This window comes from Mya arenaria, chromosome 16, assembly GCF_026914265.1.
Source record: "Mya arenaria isolate MELC-2E11 chromosome 16, ASM2691426v1".
Classification (NCBI taxonomy): Eukaryota; Metazoa; Mollusca; class Bivalvia; order Myida; family Myidae; genus Mya; species Mya arenaria.
Window position 1 is genome coordinate 31,972,317 of NC_069137.1, and position 20,504 is coordinate 31,992,820.

Below are 20,504 nucleotides of genomic sequence, written 5' to 3' on the forward strand. Positions count from 1 at the left end.
TAAATTTCTCAAACACTTAAACAAACCTGTTTCCAAAATAATGCTTTGACAGTGTTTCATCAGGCAGCGGTTTTGTGAAACGGTTTGTCAAAGTGTTTAAAGACTTAATCAAACTCTGGTAAAAGAACGAAGGTGGGGCCCTGTAAGCGGTGTTGACTGCGCTAGGTTTCATTTAAAATGGTGAAGAACTAGTAAAGTTATCTTTGTTTGAAGTCTACATTTAAACCAAAATATTGCCTTCCGATAGAGCATTAATGACGCAATTAATCACATAGTATACACACTCTGTTACTACTCCATCAATTATTATTTACACTCTTGAGCCAATTACCTTCACCTTCAGGTAAAATACACTTTCTAGTTCAAAGAATGAAGATGACTCGCTTTTGGAGTTACAATAACAAACATGAACTTTAAATTTTGATTGAATCAATTGTCATAAATTAAAAAAGTTGGCAGACCGGGCCTTCCTTTTTACAGTAAAAAGACAATACTTTAATAAAAAAACTATGCATTACAGTTTACTAGTCTATAGATATAAGAATATCTGTCCTCAGAATTGTTTTCAAAGATTGCATGTAAAAATGTGTTGTTTGGTCTATTTATTGGGCATACCGTTTGAGCTGTATTAGAGATGCGCTAAGTATGACATTCACTTTCATAGCATGACACTGACCTGACTAGATTGTGCATAGAAGTAAAGACCAAATTAAGTTAACAGTACCTTACTTTCATGAGAACTTTATTTCTATAAGTAACCCTAGCTAGAAATATTTTGGGCTCAAACTCACAGCTGCCGGGACACTAGCACTGCACTTAGTCTAAAATAATTGACATTCAAAAAGGCATTCTTCTTTTCCCTAAACGTCTGAACGGGTTTGAAAAATATTAAGTTTGAATAAAGAGAAGTATTTGATGTTTGAAATTAAAAAGGATTATATTTTTATTTCACCATGTAACTGCTGAAGTATTTTGCACAAAACAAGCATTAATTCCATTAAAAAATGGGTAAACAAAGCTTCTTATGACACAGATAACAATTTTGCATATCAAACTTCTGTACACTATGGCTCTTTGCGGTACCCATTATGTTTTCTTAAGAAAGATTTTCTACAAAGAACTAATACAAAAAAACATATAATATGATACAGTACACTCAACGAGTTAGAACAACTTTCCGTTTCCCTCCGCGGATTTTTTCTATCGCGGACAACAAAATGATTTTATCGACTGTCCGCGTTTGAATTTAAGGCCCTCGGAGGGTGATCAGTCGACCGAAGAATAATGAACTCGGCGTTCCTCGGAGGGGTTAACTCCGCGAAACTCTGCGGACACTAGATAAGAATCTACGCTAAAGTTATATTTATTGTATTAAAATTTTCAACCGATTACGACAGCTCCAGTAAATTGCTATTATTCTTTTTCCTCTGCCCGTTTTGCATTAAGTAAGCTTACCACAAGAATGCAGTCGTATTTCACTAGTTGCACATGCATCTTATACATGTGTTTTTGCTAATGACTGATAAACATTTTTCTTCTGAGAAATTCTAGGTTACACATTTTCGGAAAATCAGGTCAAACACGCGTTCAAAGTTCACAGCGCATGGTTTTGAAGGCCTTCTTGCCTCGTTTTCTGTGGAAAATTCCATGAAACGTCATAGCTATTTTTAACCACCAATAATAAATAGTATATTCTACATTGTATTGATCACGCGCTTGACGTCAGAGGTGGATATACTTTAATGATTCAATGTTTATAATTAAAGACAATATTCAATTGGCGTTTACGGACATAAATACAAATTAAACGTTGGTACACGTAAGAATCTTTTACGCTTAACAATGTGCATAAGCATAAAAATAAATAACTTCTAAACAAGAATGATTTCTTGCTTATCTGATTAGACTCGGAGTTCCGCCGCGGGATCATAAAATCGGACGATTCTCAACGCTATCGTTCATATTAAACTCGGCGGTAAGCCAGCCACTCGGAGGAACTTGGGGGAATTTTAGCGAGGGCAACAGTTTTACCCTCGGAGGAAAACCGCGATCACCGACTTTATCCCTCGAGTGAGCGAGGAAAGTGGGTCTAACTCGTTGAGTGTACTGTATGGCTTGTTCTTGCAGTTTTCATTGTTTTATTGTTTTAATGATCTTTTATAGATTTATTAATGCCCAAAATCCCAATCTGAATGAATGGCCCACAATGGCGATAAAACAATTTGTACATAACAGATTTGCCATATAAAAAAATATGTCCACAAACATTTACTTGGACTTGCACTGCATTCTACTGACTGAGCTAAAGGGACCGCTTGTTCTTACCCACACTCACTACATCTATGCTATTGTGTCTACATCTTTGTCGAGAATGTCATACTGTTATAACATGTAGATTCATCTACATATTTTTAGCACCTCAAGTTTTGAATAATTTTAATTGAAAAAATGCGAACACACAACGTAAATCACACTCACTGCTTACCGAGGAATAGTAATGCATTTTGTTGTGGCGTCCTGATTAGTTATGGACTTTTCCAATTCATCAAGGCCACCAGACTTTTTCAGCTTCTTAACTAGGCTTTTAACCGCCTTTTCAGACCATTTATCTTCTCGGTCAGAATCGCCTTTCTTGTGACTGAGCAACCTCTTCACAACTGGTGGGGTAAATGGCGAAAAGGACGTCATTTTTCTGACGTTTCGTTAGTGAGACGATATAAGGACTTTTATAGCTTATTGCTAACCATGGGCAATGTTTATAAAACGCTTCAAAAAAGAAACGATGCAATATTTCATCGAAAACTGAATTTTTATGAAATGTCTAAATCCGCCATAACACTGACCGAACAACACATTTAGGTTGTATTGACATCCGGCAAATAGTTCGCTGTCTGGTTCGGCTTTAGTTTGGAGTTGGTTTTAAATGTAAGTCAAAATATGTAAACATGTGATAGAGAATATTTAAAGGAAGCAAACACATTTCGTACAAGCTACATATTCTTTTTATTAGGTATCAGACACAATATATTACTACGCGTTTTCCGTAAGCCACGGAATTTCACGGAAATTTATTTATTCGTACTCAATATGTTTCAAATTTTATATACATTCGTACCATTATTTTACACACATAATTACTTATATTACGCAAGCAACAACACAATGCGATCGGCGCGGTATATTTTCTACAAAACTAAATAGCATGCTAATTTTTCTGTTGGCGAGAAATGAATTCAATTTCTAATTTGAATGGCACGTGTTTAAGAGACCAAGCAGTGAAGGAATTTACCTTTATGTAAATACTATGGGGCAATACCCGAGGGTGTTTTCGATGTTAAACAATGAAACGATCACATACAATATTATTTAGATATATATATTAATGCACTAATATATTGCATAAACATGTTTATGGTGAGAACATTACAATAATTAGATTTAATTTAGAATTCAACTGGCAATAGTATTTATATAACAATCGGAATAGATACGTGTTTCAGGATTTATTTTATTGTAGTAAATAACTTGATCAACAATCGGAATAGAAAAGTGTTTCAGGGTTTATTTTCTTCTAGTAAATAACTTGAAGTTTGACTGTACTAAATAACTTGAAGTAGTGACTAAAAGCAATATGTACATACATGTACATGTATTATAGTATATGCTGTTGTTCCTACCTACTTGTGCGAGTGAAACTGTCAACATGGACCGGCGTATAATATAGATATTCAGTTTAAATATGCTGGGGCGAACAACTCTTCAATCCCAGATTTAAACCTTGTTTTCAGTAAGGCTTCATCTTCCTTACGGCCCACCGTCATCTTCAACCAACCCCGACCCGAAAGGACAAAGCAGTAAGCTTCAAAGCTTGGAGGACTGGAAGCAGACACTTGATAACAATGAATATGTGGCTGCAATACTAATGGATTTATCTAAAGCATTTGATTTTCTGCCACATGACATTTTATTAGATAAATTGTTAGCCTACGGTCTTTCAGGGTCTGCTTCCACCCTCATACAGTCATATCTATCAAAACGTAAACAACAAATAAAAATTAGAAATTTAGTATGACGGTAAAGTTGGAAGGTAGTTGGTAGTTGGTAGTTGGGGATTCGAATAATCAACTACTTACCAGTTGCCAGTTGGGTATTCAAATATTCAACTACCTGCTAGTTGCCAGTTGGGGATTCGACAAACACTGTTTTAATTCACTTTTATTCGTATATTCGCCAGTCGGGATATTCGACCATTTCCAGTCGATTATTCGCGAATGTTCAACTGCAAACCAGTCAGTAGTTGGGGATTCAGATTATGTCTATATGTATGGTTTTAAAGGTCACATATGAGAAAATTAATCGCCAAATGTTTCTTTATGCATTTACCATATACGTATATAGACATAATCTGAATCCCCAACTACTGACTGGTAAGCAGTTGAATATTCGCGAATAATCGACTGGAAATGGTCGAATGTCCGACTGTCAAATATACGAGAAAAAGTGTATACAGTGTTTGTCGCAAAGATACATATGTGTACATGCATAGAGAAACATTTGGCGATTAATTTTCCCATATGTGACCTTTAAAACCATATATATAGGCATAATCTGAATCCCCAACTACTGACTGGTTTGCAGTTGAACATTCGCGAATAATCGACTGGAAATGGTCGAATATATAGGATATTGGACATAGGGATTATAATAAGTTAGTACGGTGATTACAATAGTTAATACAGTTCATCCTTTTTTCTTTTCAGTTGATGATCATTGTTATGATTGAACAGTATAAAATAGATCATTCAACAAAAGGACTTGAGTTCTGATTTATGATCATCAACGTTACGGACTATAATCATGCCAGCTGTTCCGTGTCCATTCCCCGGGTGTGAGTACACGACGGGTGACCTTGATGCAGCAATCGTTGTTGCTCTTATAACGGCTCACTCCATGTCACACGCCACACCTGCTCCACCGCGACGTACTTACGGCAAACGTTTACTGTATATCCAATAGCGACGTTAATGTTTTCTGAAAAACGTGGGTGTTTTGCCCAATTCAAAATTTCCTGGTAAAAATCCAAAACAGAAGTGGAAAAAGTCAAACGTCCTTCGATTCGGGCTGCAGGCACCAGTGAAGAGTGGTCCTACTTTCAGTCAAGATGGCATGACTATGTGAGTGCTACAAAGGTCGAAGACCGCGACAAGGTTATACAGCTGCTAGAATGCTGCGATGAACCTCTCCGAAGAGATCTCACTTGCGCTGCCGGTGGCAGCCTAGCAGATAAGGATGAAGCACATGTTCTTGCAGCCATACGCAAACTCGCTGTACGTGAAGAGAACACGATGGTTGCCAGGGTTGTGTTACACAAGATGTGCCAGGATCGGGATGAGACAATCAGAAGTTTTGGTGCACGTATTCGTGGACAAGCCGATGTTTGTAAATATGTAGTCAAATGTCCAGGATGTGACGCAGATGTGAGCTACACAGAACAGATCATGCGTGATGTGTTAACTAAAGGCATAGCAGACCAGGACATTCAGATGGATCTTTTGGGTGACAAAAATCAAAATATGTCTCTTGAAGAAGTGTTCCAATTTATTGAAGCAAAAGAGGCCGGTAAAAGGTCCGCATCCAGACTACTAGACACCCATACCGCTGGAGCCATGAGCAGTTCATACAGAAAGAACAAGAACGTCAGTCAGAAAGAAAAGACAGAGTCATGTGGCTACTGCGGCAAGAAAGGCCACGGTAAAGGTGCTTCAGCTACCATCCGCCGAAACGACTGCCCAGCATATGGCCAACTCTGCGAAATCTGCAACAGGCGCAATCATTTCGGAAGTGTCTGTCGTAGCAGGAATAATGTAAAAGTCAAGAGCACGTACACGTCATCTGAAACCTCTGCTGCTTTCGATACTCTGTGTTCTCTTTCAGATGTGATTAATATTTTTGATAACTCATGTGTGATCAGTGATCAAGGCTATGACCGCTCATTACGTATTGACCATCATGTGTACGACAAACTCTCAGACACTTGGGTTAAGAAAAAATCTAGTTCCCAACCCTTCATTGATGTTGTTGCTAGTGTCTCACCTGAAGACTACACGGCCCTTGGATTCCATTTAGATTCTAAGAGCCGTAAGCGTTCAGCAGTTCTGCCCGCCATGGCTGATACTGGATGTCAAAGTTGTCTCGCAGGCCTAAAAGTCATACATAATCTAGGCCTGAGAGAGTCTGACCTTATACCGGTTACCATGCAGATGCACACTGCCACTAATCATGGTATCAAAATTCTTGGGGCCACTGTCCTTAACACAACCACTCTGGATCAAAATGGCGGCAGAACAGCTGAAACTAGACAAATGACATATGTGACTGATGCGTCGGACAAGCTTTTCCTCAGTAGGGAGGCGTGTACTGAGCTTGGTATTGTTCCCGAGACCTTCCCAATGACAGAGCCTGATAAGGCTCAATCTGTTGCTTGTGAACCGTCCCAACAGGACCCATCTCAACCAATCATTTGTGATTGTCCTAGACGCCAAAAACCCCCTTCCCCTCCGACTGAAATGCCGTTTCAAGGGACAGAGGAGAACCTCCCTCGTTTGAGAGCCTTCTTACTTGACTATTACAGGTCAAGTACCTTCAATACTTGTGAGCACCAGCCACTACCATTAATGGACACACCTCCCATGAAATTAATGGTTGATTCCAGTGCTGAGCCAGTGGCTCATCACACACCAATCCCTGTACCCATTCATTGGATAGACAAAGTAAAGGCTGGATTAGACCAGGATGTACGCCTAGGTGTGATCGAACCAGTCCCTGTTGGTGAACCAGTTACATGGTGCCACAGGATGGTGGTGTGCGCGAAAAAGAATGGAGAGCCTCGACGCACTGTTGATTTTCAAGCACTCAATGTCCACGCAGTGCGTGAGACTCATCACACACCATCCCCCTTTCATCAGGCTCGCTCGGTCCCCCAAGGAAAAAAGAAGACTGTCTTTGATGCCTGGAATGGCTACCACAGTGTACCCATTCGTGATGAAGACAGACATCTCACAACTTTTATAACACCTTGGGGACGGTATCGCTATAAGACTGCTCCGCAGGGTTACATTGCCTCTGGTGATGGATACACCCTGCGGTATGACGAGCTTATCTCTGACATCCCCAACAAGACAAAATGTGTCGATGATGTCCTGCTTTGGTCTGACACTATTGAAGAAAGCTTCTTTCAGGCAGTTGAATGGTTGGATCTATGTGGTCGCAATGGCATGCTGCTGAGTCACGTTATGCCCCAGTCGAGGGTGAGGCATTGGCTGTTGCAGACGCCCTTGACAAGGCCAGATACTTCGTCTTAGGTTGCACAGATTTGATTGTTGCAGTAGATCACAAGCCTCTCCTCAAACTGTTTGGAGACAGGTCATTGGAGAACATCTCCAACTCGCGCCTGCGTAATCTGAAAGAGAAAACTCTTAGGTATAAATATCGCATGGTTCATGTCCCAGAGGCAAAGCATCGAGCAGCCGATAGCATATCGCGTCATCCTGCAGGTGACTCGGATATGTTGCATCTTCCAGATGACATTGCCTCGATACAGACATCGCTAGCTGCGATTATACACTGCTCCCACATCTTAGACGGGCTTCGATTGATATCCACAGCCCTCATTGATGACCCAACCTTTGTATCAGCATTAGCCTCTCTTGACTCCTTAAACCTTAGATCAGTTACCTGGGATAGGGTTCGTCTAGCCACATCAAGTGATGACAATATGCACACTCTCTTGAACCTAATTGAGACTGGCCTACCAGACACTCGGACAGGGTTTCCAGAGGCATTGCGGGAATACTTTCAATTCAAAGACAGCCTTCAGACTGTTGATGGTGTCGTCCTATACAAAGACCGCGTGGTTATCCCAACATGTCTTAGACAGGAAGTTCTTGCCTCCCTACACTCTGCTCATCAAGGCGTCACAGCAATGACCTCGCGTGCAGAATCGTCTGTATTCTGGCCAGGAATAACACCTGCCATCTCAGCGCTGAGAGCCTCATGCCAGCACTGCAATCGCTCAGCCCCATCCAACCCAAGCGCACCACCTACACCACTTATGAATGCAGAATACCCATTTCAATGCATTTGTGCAGACTACTTTCATTATAAAGGTTGTCACTATCTAGTTGTAGTGGATCGCTACTCAAACTGGCCAATCGTTGAGCGTGCTAACGATGGTGCACGGGGGTTGATAGACTGCCTTCGCCGCACATTTGTGACATTCGGAATCCCTGATGAGCTATCTTCAGACGGCGGCCCTGAATTCACATCTGTTGCCACCAGAACCTTTCTAAAGGACTGGGGAGTCAACCACCGTGTATCCTCAGTTACTTTTCCCCACAGCAACTGCCGTGCTGAGGTAGGGGTTAAGACTGTAAAACGAATCCTCATGGACAACACTAATCCTGATGGCAGCCTCGAGACTGATTCATTTCAGCGTGCTATACTCCAGTACCGAAATACACCAGATAGAGACACTAAACTATCCCCTGCCATGTGTGTCTTCGTTCCCAATACGAGATTTTATCCCTATACCACCAGGTAGATACCAACCCCATAGTACCTGGCGTGAGACCCTCCTTGCCAGAGAGGAAGCCCTCAGAAAACGCCACATGTTGTCAGCGGAAAGATTGTCAGAGCACACCAAGAGGCTCCCCCAACTTTCTGTTGGAGACCCTGTTCGTATCCAGAACCAAGTAGGTCAACACCCACTAAAATGGGACAAAACAGGGGTAATCATAGAGGTACGCCAATTTGACCAGTATGTGGTCAAGGTGGATGGCTCGGGCCGAGTCACACTACGTAACAGGAAGTTCCTAAGAAAGTACATACCTGTATATCCTTCCCCTCCAGCCATTTCCCCTTACAAGGACAACCCTTTTTCTAGTCCTAAAATCAACCTTCCTGTCCCCTTACATAAGGGCATCCTCATACCCCAGACACAACCTAACAGTCTGCCAAGACAACCAGACATACCAGTAGACACAGATCCCCAGACCAACGATCCCCCAGAGCCAATTCCTGATATACCGACAACCCAAGACACAGACAATTTTGAGGGCGGAACCCCAGTACGGCCTGCTGATCAATCGCCCACTGTCACTCCCAGGGCTGATGCTGATCGGCCAACATTAGCCACCCCGACCCATTCTCCCAACCAATATGAACCCAGTGCACGCCCCCTGCCGACGACGCCTCGTCGCTCCAGTCGCACGGTCAAGAAACCCATGTGGCACAAAGACTTTGAAATGTAGACCCTGTGAAAATATTCATGTTAGCATATCTTAGGAACATGTTGCATGTTTAATTTTACAGTTACATGTAGGGGCTAAATTGTTGATGCTAGTCATTCTTATTTACTTCATTTTAATGCATAATGTTAGTCTTTGAGGTCAACTACTAAAAGACTTGGGGGGAGATATAGGATATTGGACATAGGGATTATAATAAGTTAGTACGGTGATTACAATAGTTAATACAGTTCATCCTTTTTTCTTTTCAGTTGATGATCATTGTTATGATTGAACAGTATAAAATAGATCATTCAACAAAAGGACTTGAGTTCTGATTTAGAATATCCGACTGGCGAATATACCAATAAAAGTGAATTAAAACAGTGTTTATCGAATCCCCAACTGGCAACTAGCAGGTTGTTGAATATTCGAATCCCCAACTGGCAACTGGTAAGTAGTTGATTATTCGAATCCCCAACTACCAACTACCAACTACCTTCCAACTTTACCGTCATAAATTTAGTAAGTTCCTGGGCCGAAATAAGCAAAGGTGTTTCTCAAGGATCTATACTTGGTCCCCAATTGGTCAATGTGTTCATTAATGATATTTTGTACTTCATTCATAAAGGCACCTTATACAACTATGCAGACGACAATACACTGTCTTATCATTCCAAGAATTTTGATGAAGTTAAATCAGTTTTACTGTTCAGGATAAAAGTAAAATCCTAATAGATTGGTTTACTTGTAATAAAATGCAAGCAAGTTTCAAGCCATTGCTGTTGGTAATAAAACCCATTTAAAACATCCGAGCTTTAACATTGGCAACACTGAAAATACATTTGAAGAGTCTGTAAAACTGCTAGGGATTGATATTGACTACAAACTTAAATTTGATCTCCACATTGGTTATTTATGCAAGAAAGCAGCTGAACAGCTTAACATTCTAAAGAGAATCGGACATAATCTTGGGTAAGCTAAACCGATTAATTGTCTTCCTTACCTTCATTCTGTCAAATTTCAATTTTTGTCCAATGACTTGGCATTTTTGCGGTGAAGCTAATACTAAGAAAATGGAAAAACTTCAGGAAATGGCGCTTAGATTTGTCTTCTGCTCACCCTATCAAGATTTGTTAACAAAAGTAATTTTACCAATACTTCATGTCAGAAGGATGCGTACCATGGCTAATGAAACTTATAGAATAGTTAACAAAATATCACCCGTTGTTCAAATATCACCCGTTGTTCTTCAAAATCTTGTTGTTCAACGAAACTCAAACATAGGTTTCAGATACTCTAATATTTTGCAGGTACCCCGTATTGCTACTACCACCTACAGTAAGAACACATTCAGATTTGCTGCGCCTGTGCTATGGAACTCCCTTCCCGAAGAATATCGCTCTAGCACAAATTTTAATCAGTTTAAAAGTTTAATGTCAAATTGGAATGGTAAAGAATGTAAATGTGTTGCTTGTTCATGGGCCTAAAACATAGCACAGGTATAGCTTTTTTCTGATCTGTAGTTCTTGTTAGCAACCCACATACATGTATGGTAATTGCATGATCTGGGGTTTTTTTCTGTTTGCTTGCATTGTTTTAACTGTGTTGTTTGTATTGCTCTGTATTCTTGCCTCAGTTTGCATTGTTTTGTACTCAAACATTATCTTGCTTAGTTATGCTTTCGTATTTCTGCCTTATTTTGCATTGTGTTGCTTGCATTATTTTGTCTCTTGGTTAGCTGCTTTAGAAAATATCATGCATGTCTGCTTATCTTGTATAACCTGGATACCTGTACCCTTAGCTAGCATTATTGTGATTTGCTGTGTCTTTTGGTTAGCTGCTTTAGAAAATAGCATGCATGTCTATCTTGTATAACCTGGATACCTGTAACCTAGCATAATTGTGATTTTCTGTGTGCCATGTCGGTAATAGTATAATATTTAATAATTTATATCAAATGATTTAATTTTATTTACTATGAGTAGCATGCTAATCAGGTCACTTCAAATCTGATTTGAGCTGATATTTTGATTTCTTATGCCGTTTTTTAAAACAAACACACTTATGTCATTTACATTTTTTGCCACGTAGTAATAATTTTTTAAGCTCTTTTAAACCTCTTTTGGTAAGATTAGCATGTCTCCCATAGCTTTTATGCTGTAATTATGTAAGTTTTACTTTCTTGTAGCTGCTTGTTATCCATATACATTTGTTAAATAGTCGGTTGTAAAAGCTCATCAGAGCTTATGTTGTCTGTACATCTGTCTTGCCGACTTTAAATAAATCTTATCTTATCTTATCGTATCTATTTTTTCCAAGTCAAATAGCCCACATTTTGGTCAAATAGCCCCCACTCACATTTTAAAATTGGTCAAAACGCCCTCACTTTTCTTTTCTTTTTTTATATGTATGTATGCATACTTATGTTATTCCAAAACATTTTTAAACCTTTACTTTTACAAATGAAGTGCAATTAACATTATTTGTATATTAATAAATCTGACAATTTTACCAGATAATGTTTTAAAATATTACTTTAAATACTATATTATTACATCATTATGTAGTTCAGTAGCGGCTCAAGGTGGTCGGCGGAATTGAGGTCCCTCAGTGCTATGAATATGTCTCTTATGTGAGAGGCCCATTCGTCCCCTGGTTGTGCTGGTTCCAAGATCAATACTCATCTAATATATTTCGCTTGAAAACAATAAAACGTGCTACTTTAGAAAAAAACATGAGTATAATGAAGCTGGTTATTTATTTTGCACATTTAGCAACATTAAAGAGTTTCTTGCCATTTTGCACTAGTAGTCATCAATTAAGATGTCACATACCAAAAACATACGAATAACAATGTGATAATTAAGATGCCCTATCTTTTCTAATTTATAAGTCTTTAATATGTGCATTTTTTTTAAACATTTTAATTATCAACAAATGGTTTTGTTTGATTAGCAATTATGTAAATGTAATATATCTTAAAAATATTACAACTTACCTTCAAATATAAATACAAATATCTTAAAAATATTACAACTGACATTAAAATATACATTCAAATATCTTAAAAATATTTCAACTTACCTTCAAATATAAATACAAATATCTTACACATATTACAACATACATTCAATTATAAATACAAATATCTTAAAAATATTACAACATACCTTCAAATATCTTAAAAATATTACAACTTACCTTTAAATGTAATTTTAAATAAAAAAAAGGAGTGGGGGCTATTTGACCAAAATGGGGGCGTTTTGATCAGATTGGGGGCGTTTTGACCATTTTTTGCAAGTGGGGGCTATTTGACCAAAAGTGTGGGGGCTATTTGACCAAAATAGATGCACTACTGAACTTAACTGGAGTTCGATATATTGATAACATTTTATTTCAGATAAATTTAAACTGTAAATTTAAACTGTTCTATTATGAAACAGACTTTAGATCTATTAATACGTGTACCCTTATTTGACCACTGGACTTCACTTGTAGAATAAACTTAGTAGCACTAGCAGACTCACGTCTTGTGTTTGTCTTTCACTACTATAAATTGGATACTTCTCAAGCAAAACATACAACCATAAAAGCATCAAGAAAAAGGTTAATGCATAGCATCAAGTCGGCGCAATGAAATAAGAAGAAAAACGTGCATGCAGATAACCAAAAATGGTTATTATTTCAATGATAATATTTGTTTTTATGTTGGGTGTACATATGATTGAAGGACATTATGGTTAATATTATAATATTGTTACAATAGTTTAAGCCCGGAATTATAGATATTCTGTTTTTTCCCAAGCTAAAGCTAAATTATAACAAAAATATACAAACGTTTTTTCGGAAGAAATATGGTATAGTACATAGATTTCAATAACATGAAATTCACCTTTTATTTGTACCGGCATGTTATGTGAATTCCTTGCTTTATATTTTGTATACATTTTTGTAACACATTTCAATCATATGAGTATATAGAACGGGGATAAAAATAATATACATCAAGAGGGAATGATCTAGAGTTCATTCTTTCGAATGACATTTTCAAAACAAACAATTAAGCTCAAGGTTAATTTTTCAAAACTCGGCATTTTTGCCGCCACCAAGGGAGATTACTGCGTAGGAGGTTTACAAACATAACGGATATTGTAATAGTACCGTGTAAATCAAAATTTTCAAAATGATAAGCAGGTCTATTATAATTTAAGGTTTCTTTATCAATTAAAGAGTAAAGTTTTATAAAACATTAAAAAACTTCATATTTTATCACTAAACTATTGAAAGCATTGTTCTGCAATTTATGAACTACAGAAGTCAAGTTGGAATATTTCTAAAGTAATTCCTATCAAATATAGTCGCCGCCCAGGGCGCCGACTAATAAATATCAGGTTGTGTGAATTCAGCTCCTCTGTATTGATACTTATTTATTTAAAGCTGCACTCTCACAGATTTCATCTGAACGTTTTGACAATTTTTTTTATTTTTTGTCTTGGAACGAGCCAATTTTTGCAAAAATCCATGGGAACAAGTGATATTAGACTGCTGACAAAAAAAAAAAAATAGATCGCAGATTTTTATATTAAAGTTCCAACATTAATGTTTTATGCATTAAACATTAATTTTCGAACGGAAATATGAAAATCTGAGATCCGATCTTGTGTCAACACTCTTTTAGCATTAGTTTGTAGATATTTACGCAACAATTTGCTCTTTCCAAGACTAAAAATAAAAAAAAGTTGTAAAAACGGTAAATCTGTGAGAGTGCAGCTTTAATAAAGCTCGACTGAGTAGGCAGCAAATAGCTGATCTATGAATTGGGGGTGGGGGAGCGGGGTGCACAGAAAGATTGTAACAACCCAGATAAGAGCTTTTACACGCGGCATCAGTGAATAGGGACCCTGGTAATGTCCCTCATGGTAGGTCTATTTTTTAGATGTGAGGTGGGCGATCGAACCTGCGACCTCTTGATTGTCAGTCTTAACCGCGGATTCATAACACTCCCACCCTAGCAATGTATTCTTTATTGACAGATGTTTATTTATTGTGTATAGTATATGTTTTTTGTCACATGACTTCTACTTTCTTGAATGCTTGACCTCTCTGTAAATAATTTGTGTCTTCACTGTTCCATAGTGTACTTTATTATAAGCTATAAATGTACATATGCCGTTTAATGCTGAATAAAGATATTTTATGTTATGTTATGTTATGTATTAATTTTTGTCACACTCAGAAATATATAAAAATAATACAGGTACATTTTACGAGCTGTTACGGTCAACGTATCTTGCCGGAGATGGCCGAGTAGTTACGATTGCTGTAAAAATGTCAGAAAACCCTAACCCTTTCTTAGTAATTTATATCATAATAATAATATGTGATATCCTTAAAATTCAAGGCTCCTGCTATAAATTGTTGTAAGTCAAACGTGAAATTTAAAATATCACTGTTTGAGGCCCGTCGTGCTTTATTTCTCTGAAAGAAAACAAGAAAAGAGCGGTATGGTTTCCAAATTTGATTTCATCCACTGCCATGGCCCTTCTAAATAAAAAATACATACAAAAAAGGTTGAAATTTCATCTCGCCTCGTTCTTTACGCTCTGTGTGTATTAAACAACACAGTCAATACTGCAAACATTGTTTGCCTATGGACTAATATAAATAGATATACAATTGTATATAACGGGTTGATTTTGAAAACAAAATGGTGCGCTCGAACATGCGCATGATTAATACGACAATATCTGCCGTACACGTATTTGCATATATAAGCAGATATATTGATGTCGTGTTGTTGATATAATTACTGTTTATTAAAAGAAGGTGGCCAAGCCGATCGGCATCACGTATGAAATACAGCTGTAGTTGAACGTACTGCCTCGCCTATGAAATACAGCTGAAGTTAAACGTACAGCCTCGCCTATGAAATACAGCTGTAGTTGAACGTACTGCCTCGCCTATGAAATACAGCTGTAGTTGAACGTTCAGCCTCGCCTATGAAATACAGCTGTAGTTGAACGTACAGCCTCGCCTATGAAATACAGCTGTAGTTGAACGTACAGCCTCGCCTATGAAATACAGCTGTAGTTGAACGTACAGCCTCGCCTAAGAAATACAGCTGTAGTTGAACGTACAGCCTCGCCTATGAAATACAGCTGTAGTTGAACGTACAGCCTCGCCTATGAAATACAGCTGTAGTTGAACGTACAGCCTCACCTATGAAATACAGCTGTAGTTGAACGTACAGCCTCACCTATGAAATACAGCTGTAGTTGAACGTACAGCCTCACCTATGAAATACAGCTGTAGTTGAACGTACAGCCTCACCTATGAAATACAGCTGTAGTTGAACGTACAGCCTCACCTAAGAAATACAGCTGTAGTTGAGCGTACAGTCTCAACTATGAAATACAGCTGTAGTTGAACGTACAGCCTCACCTATGAAATACGCTGTAGTTGAACGTATATCCTCACCTATGAAATTCAGCTGTAGTTGAGCGCACAGCCTCACCTATGAAATACAGCTGTAGTTGAGCGCACAGCCTCACCTATGAAATACAGCTGCAGTTGAGCGCACAACCCCACCTATAAAATCGTACAACTTCACTTATGAAATACAGCTGTAGCTAAACAGTCTGTTTTTGAGAAATCACGCTTTTTATCACATTTATACCATGATGATTTTTGACAAGCAGCTCTGATTACTACATAGTTATATTAAAAGAACAAACATTCCGTTCACGCTATATACTTCCAAAAATAAACTGATGTACCAGTTAAGACACTTAATCTTCATGTACCCGTGTCAATAACTGTCGTAAGGTTTAAAATCGTAATATTCAAGTCGTAACGCTGATTTCGGCTTTAACTGCTTTTCAATAAAGCATAAGAAAGAACATAAATCGTTTAGATTCTGCCCGTAGCCAGTACATTTAGTTTACTCATATTTGTCTACAGCATAAATTACAAATAATTTACACATACACATACACATACAATCAAACAAAACTAACAAATGGGTTGGGCTTCAGGTTATGACGACATTAGTTTCAGCCCTTCCCAGGCGTCAATGTAACGTCAATGTCGTTTAAATCTATGATAAAACGTAACTAGAAAAAGTAAAAAATATTAACTTATTAAATTGAGGAAAAAAAGAAAATTGGTTGCCACCGAAAGAAAAAAAACACATTGTAATAACATCCCAAAACATTTATATCGTGCTTGAGGGTGATATCAAAAGAAAAGTTTGGTTAATTATATATTCTTAAGGACTTCAATAACAAAACACCACACTGTTTTCATCGCATGTGTTATTTTCTATTCAAAATAATAATTTTGATGTACTTAAAGGATGACATATTCGAGTATTTCGAAACAATAACACGCGTTGTTCGCCGTATCATTTAAAGAAATGACGTTCTGCTGTTCTGTGCCTTGTCCACAGTCACAATTAAGATTACCACGATTTTTTTATATGAAGATGTGCATTAAGATTGCTGCGAGCATTTCTGATTCTTGTATGGTGGATTTTTGAAAGTCTGTCCGCGACAAGATAATACTGTTGAGCCTTTGTATGTATCTTTAAAACTTAAATCCATTTAGCGTGTTACTGTTGCAAACTTGAACATCAAGTCGGTTCCACAAATCTCCGGACACTCTCCGTAATGCTTACGATTTAGTAATGGGATCGTCGTACAATCTCCGTTTCTTCAAAGATTCTTATATGATTATGACTGTGAATTGCATGTCACTTATGGCATTAAAACACAACTGAAGTCGTGATAGTGTCAAGGCGTGCAGCCAATAAGCCCGAGCAGACCTTGATGAACACGTTAGACACACATACACGCACTTCTACTGAACTATTTGTTCTCCTTTACAAAATCGACGCCCGGCTACCGATTCAATCGTGGAGAAACTAATAAATAAAAAAGTTACATAAACAGTAGAAATGCGTTTTTGAAGAAGAAAGCGCATTTCTGTAGTTGTATGATCAACAAGATTCAACACGTGATGTCATTCTATAGATTATATTTATTCCAAATGTAAGTTTACTATTTTAGAACACATACATAGTTCAAATACAGATACGGACTTGTGAATTTTTTTCAGGAACATTTAATGAATATATCACGATCATTAACTGAACTGCTTGTTAAAAAACACGGTAAACCTGGGATAAAAATGGGACTTTTCGGGAATGTTTAAGATTTTTAAACACTGTTTTCACGAAGGTGTTCGTGCATCCATGCAAGACAAACTCAGGTATGTGGCCTTTAAATTGGATTTATTACTTTAGGTGTGTGTGTTTTGTTTTTACCGTCTCGTTTTTTTCAACATCTGATCTGTGATAGATACTTCCACCTACGTACCATTTCCATATTGGTATGTGTATGTCTGAAAAAAAAATGCTGGGAGTTAAGTATGAAATCATGTTATAACTGTATATATACGAAGTATACACATACATTGTACATACAGGAGAGTCAATTAGTCATAATATGACGATTATTGACGGGCCTCGTCATCAAAACGTTTTCCGTGTGCCCCAGGGATGTTTTGAGTCAAACGAATAAACGCGTATTTGTCAAACTTATTGACGTATTTAAATATTTTGATATGTGAAATATTTATACAATTTGTGTATCCGATTTCATAACAGGGTGAACAGAATTGTGCGAGGTGCTTGGACGGACACAGTTAACTAACAGTGGTGGAATTCCGGCGGACGTTTGAAGTGACTTACTTGGTGAAATATAACAGGAACATACATTACATATAAATACATTGACAAGAAAAAAACCCGGAACGAACTTCATTTAAATTAGTTAAAAATAAAACGGATATTTTTGCAAAGAATTATCAAGCGGACAAGAAATCTAAATATAAAAACTGCAGATCTACAAAAAGTCTTCAAAATAGTTATAAAAACAAACGTCAGTTTCGGAATATTTTGAAAACAAGACAAAATGCGCATGGATTTACGGAGCTTGGGCGTAACCGTTGCCATGACAATGCTGCTGGTGTTACAGACAACACACCGGGTCAATGGTGAACCCTTAAATAAAGTCTGGACACTAGATGGAGGTATTATTGCAATGTTATAACAACAAAAATATAAAAAATAACAATATCCTGAAACAGAAACAAGAGCTCCATATTATATAACATGTTCTAAGATATCATGTTCTCGTAAAGTCTGACATAAACGGAAACTCCTGAAATAGTTTTCACAATTTTGGTAAGGGTTTAAGCATTCTTATTTCAAATGATTTGTTGCACATTTTGCAATATGGACCATATTCTTTACTGTCAATTTCGTTCAAAAACAATGGGTTTGTGTAAATATTACGTACTTTCTTATTACATGTATGTTTAAACAAATCTCTCATCGGATTCAAATGTCGTTAAGTTTTTGGATCAGCCCTCGTTTAAACTGCTTATTTGTTTATAGAAACAGCCAAAGATCTTGACCCGGAAGGTGTAACATTTTTCCACGCCGGCTCTGACCCAAAACCGAGCGAAAATGACGTCCATACATTCTCGGTACGTTACTAAGTGGTTGATTAGGGTTTTGGCTAGGCCAGCTAACGTACAACCTTGGGTAAGGGGTGTTAATGTTGTGTTTATGGTAGGACTATTTGTTAAAGTAAGGATTGCCTAAAGCAGTTATTAGTTAACGTTAGTGATTTAGTTGGTTTAGTATATATTCGGTCGTTGATTTTGTGTGATATAGGGCAATAAATGTTCAAATGACACTTATCTTAAAGAAATTTTACTATATGGCATCGTCAACACCAAAAGAATGCATATATATTGCAATACTACAGTGTAAGATACATTTCTAACTAATAAATACACGACCTGGACAAACAACGACTGGTGCGACTGGTGCATAGCTAGGCTATTTGAACGTTACGTACCAGTTACGACCCTTTCATTTTGTTGTACTATAAAAGACTACGTGTTTCAGCAATGATAGAGAGATCAAATATTGTCGACCAGAACTTTCAAATATCTAAATTATATGTGACGTATTATAAATACTATGCTATTCACATTTCAGAGAGTGTTACCTAACGACATTCTACTGTCTAAGACCGTGGAGCGACTCGCGAAGACCAAACCCAGTCTCCGGAGCTCCTGGTCTCACTTTGGCGGTTTCTTTCCTCAATCGGGTAAATGGTAGTTTAATTAAATACAAAATTAGACAGTTGGCATTAAAATTGTGTTTTGAATTATTTTATAATACCAAAAGTGCATTTTATTAGTAGTTAATTATACATTATAGCAAACGTGTACGCACAATTCTATGTTTATGTATAGCGATACTAACCGTTCAATTTGCGTAAAAAATACATATAATGAAAACAGTTATATGTATTTTAAAAATCAATATCTTATACATTATATTTGTATTGACATGCATTTTTCTTTCTTCCTAGAATCCCAGAACGACATGGGGATGGTTTTCAGCAAAAAGAGCGCATTTAAAACAGAAACATTACCTGTTTTCATGGGCAACTCCGACACGACAAAAAAGAAACCAACCAATCATGTGGCATCATTTGCGCCAACCAATACAAATGACCTAGATGCCCCAGCTCCCAGCGATTTCATTGGTGAGAATACACTACAAACGAAGTTGGACACACCAAGCGCAGCTGATAACCCGTTTCTTATATTTGAAACCGGAAATGCACCTGTAGACCAAGGCATTGGGCTGAATACTTTAGCAACGGGGTCAGAAACAGGAGGTGATCTGCCGTTTAGCAGTTTCGGGTCGAGATTTAATAGTGACTTTGATTCTAGTACAAACACCGGAACTGACAACAACGCCGTCCTCTCCTCATCGCCAGACAGCAATGGCATTACTTTTATTGACAATTCAGTTGGCTCCGAGAGTTCGATATTTGGAAGAGTATCGTCTGGCAATGTAAACTTTGATCCATTTGATTCATTCATGGCTGGTAATAAAAATAGCGTTGACTTGAGTAGTATGAGTGATAACGCCAAGTCACGTGAGAGTACAAACACTTTTGACTTTGACACCAATTTAAACAGTGCGCCTACAGATTTTACTCAATTAGGGATTTCTGATGTAAGTACTGGCCCTATCTATCCGATGGATACTCTAGGCGTTTCTCCAACAGAAAACAAAGTCCGCATCAAACCATTGCCTACCTTTTCGACAGACTTTGCCTTCAAGAATTC

General features: G+C 37.7%; 1 protein-coding gene across 1 annotated transcript in view; it reads right to left on the minus strand.

The window, feature by feature from the left end:
* LOC128221956 (mothers against decapentaplegic homolog 3-like) overlaps window positions 1-2,842 on the minus strand; it is a 63,799-nt gene extending 60,957 nt beyond the window's left edge. Inside the window, exon 1 of the mRNA XM_052930673.1 lies at window positions 2,486-2,842. Coding sequence (XP_052786633.1) covers window positions 2,486-2,688 — 203 coding nt within the window. The 5' untranslated portion in view covers window positions 2,689-2,842. The remainder of the gene's footprint in view (window positions 1-2,485) is intronic.
* Between the last annotated feature and the right edge of the window lie 17,662 nt (window positions 2,843-20,504).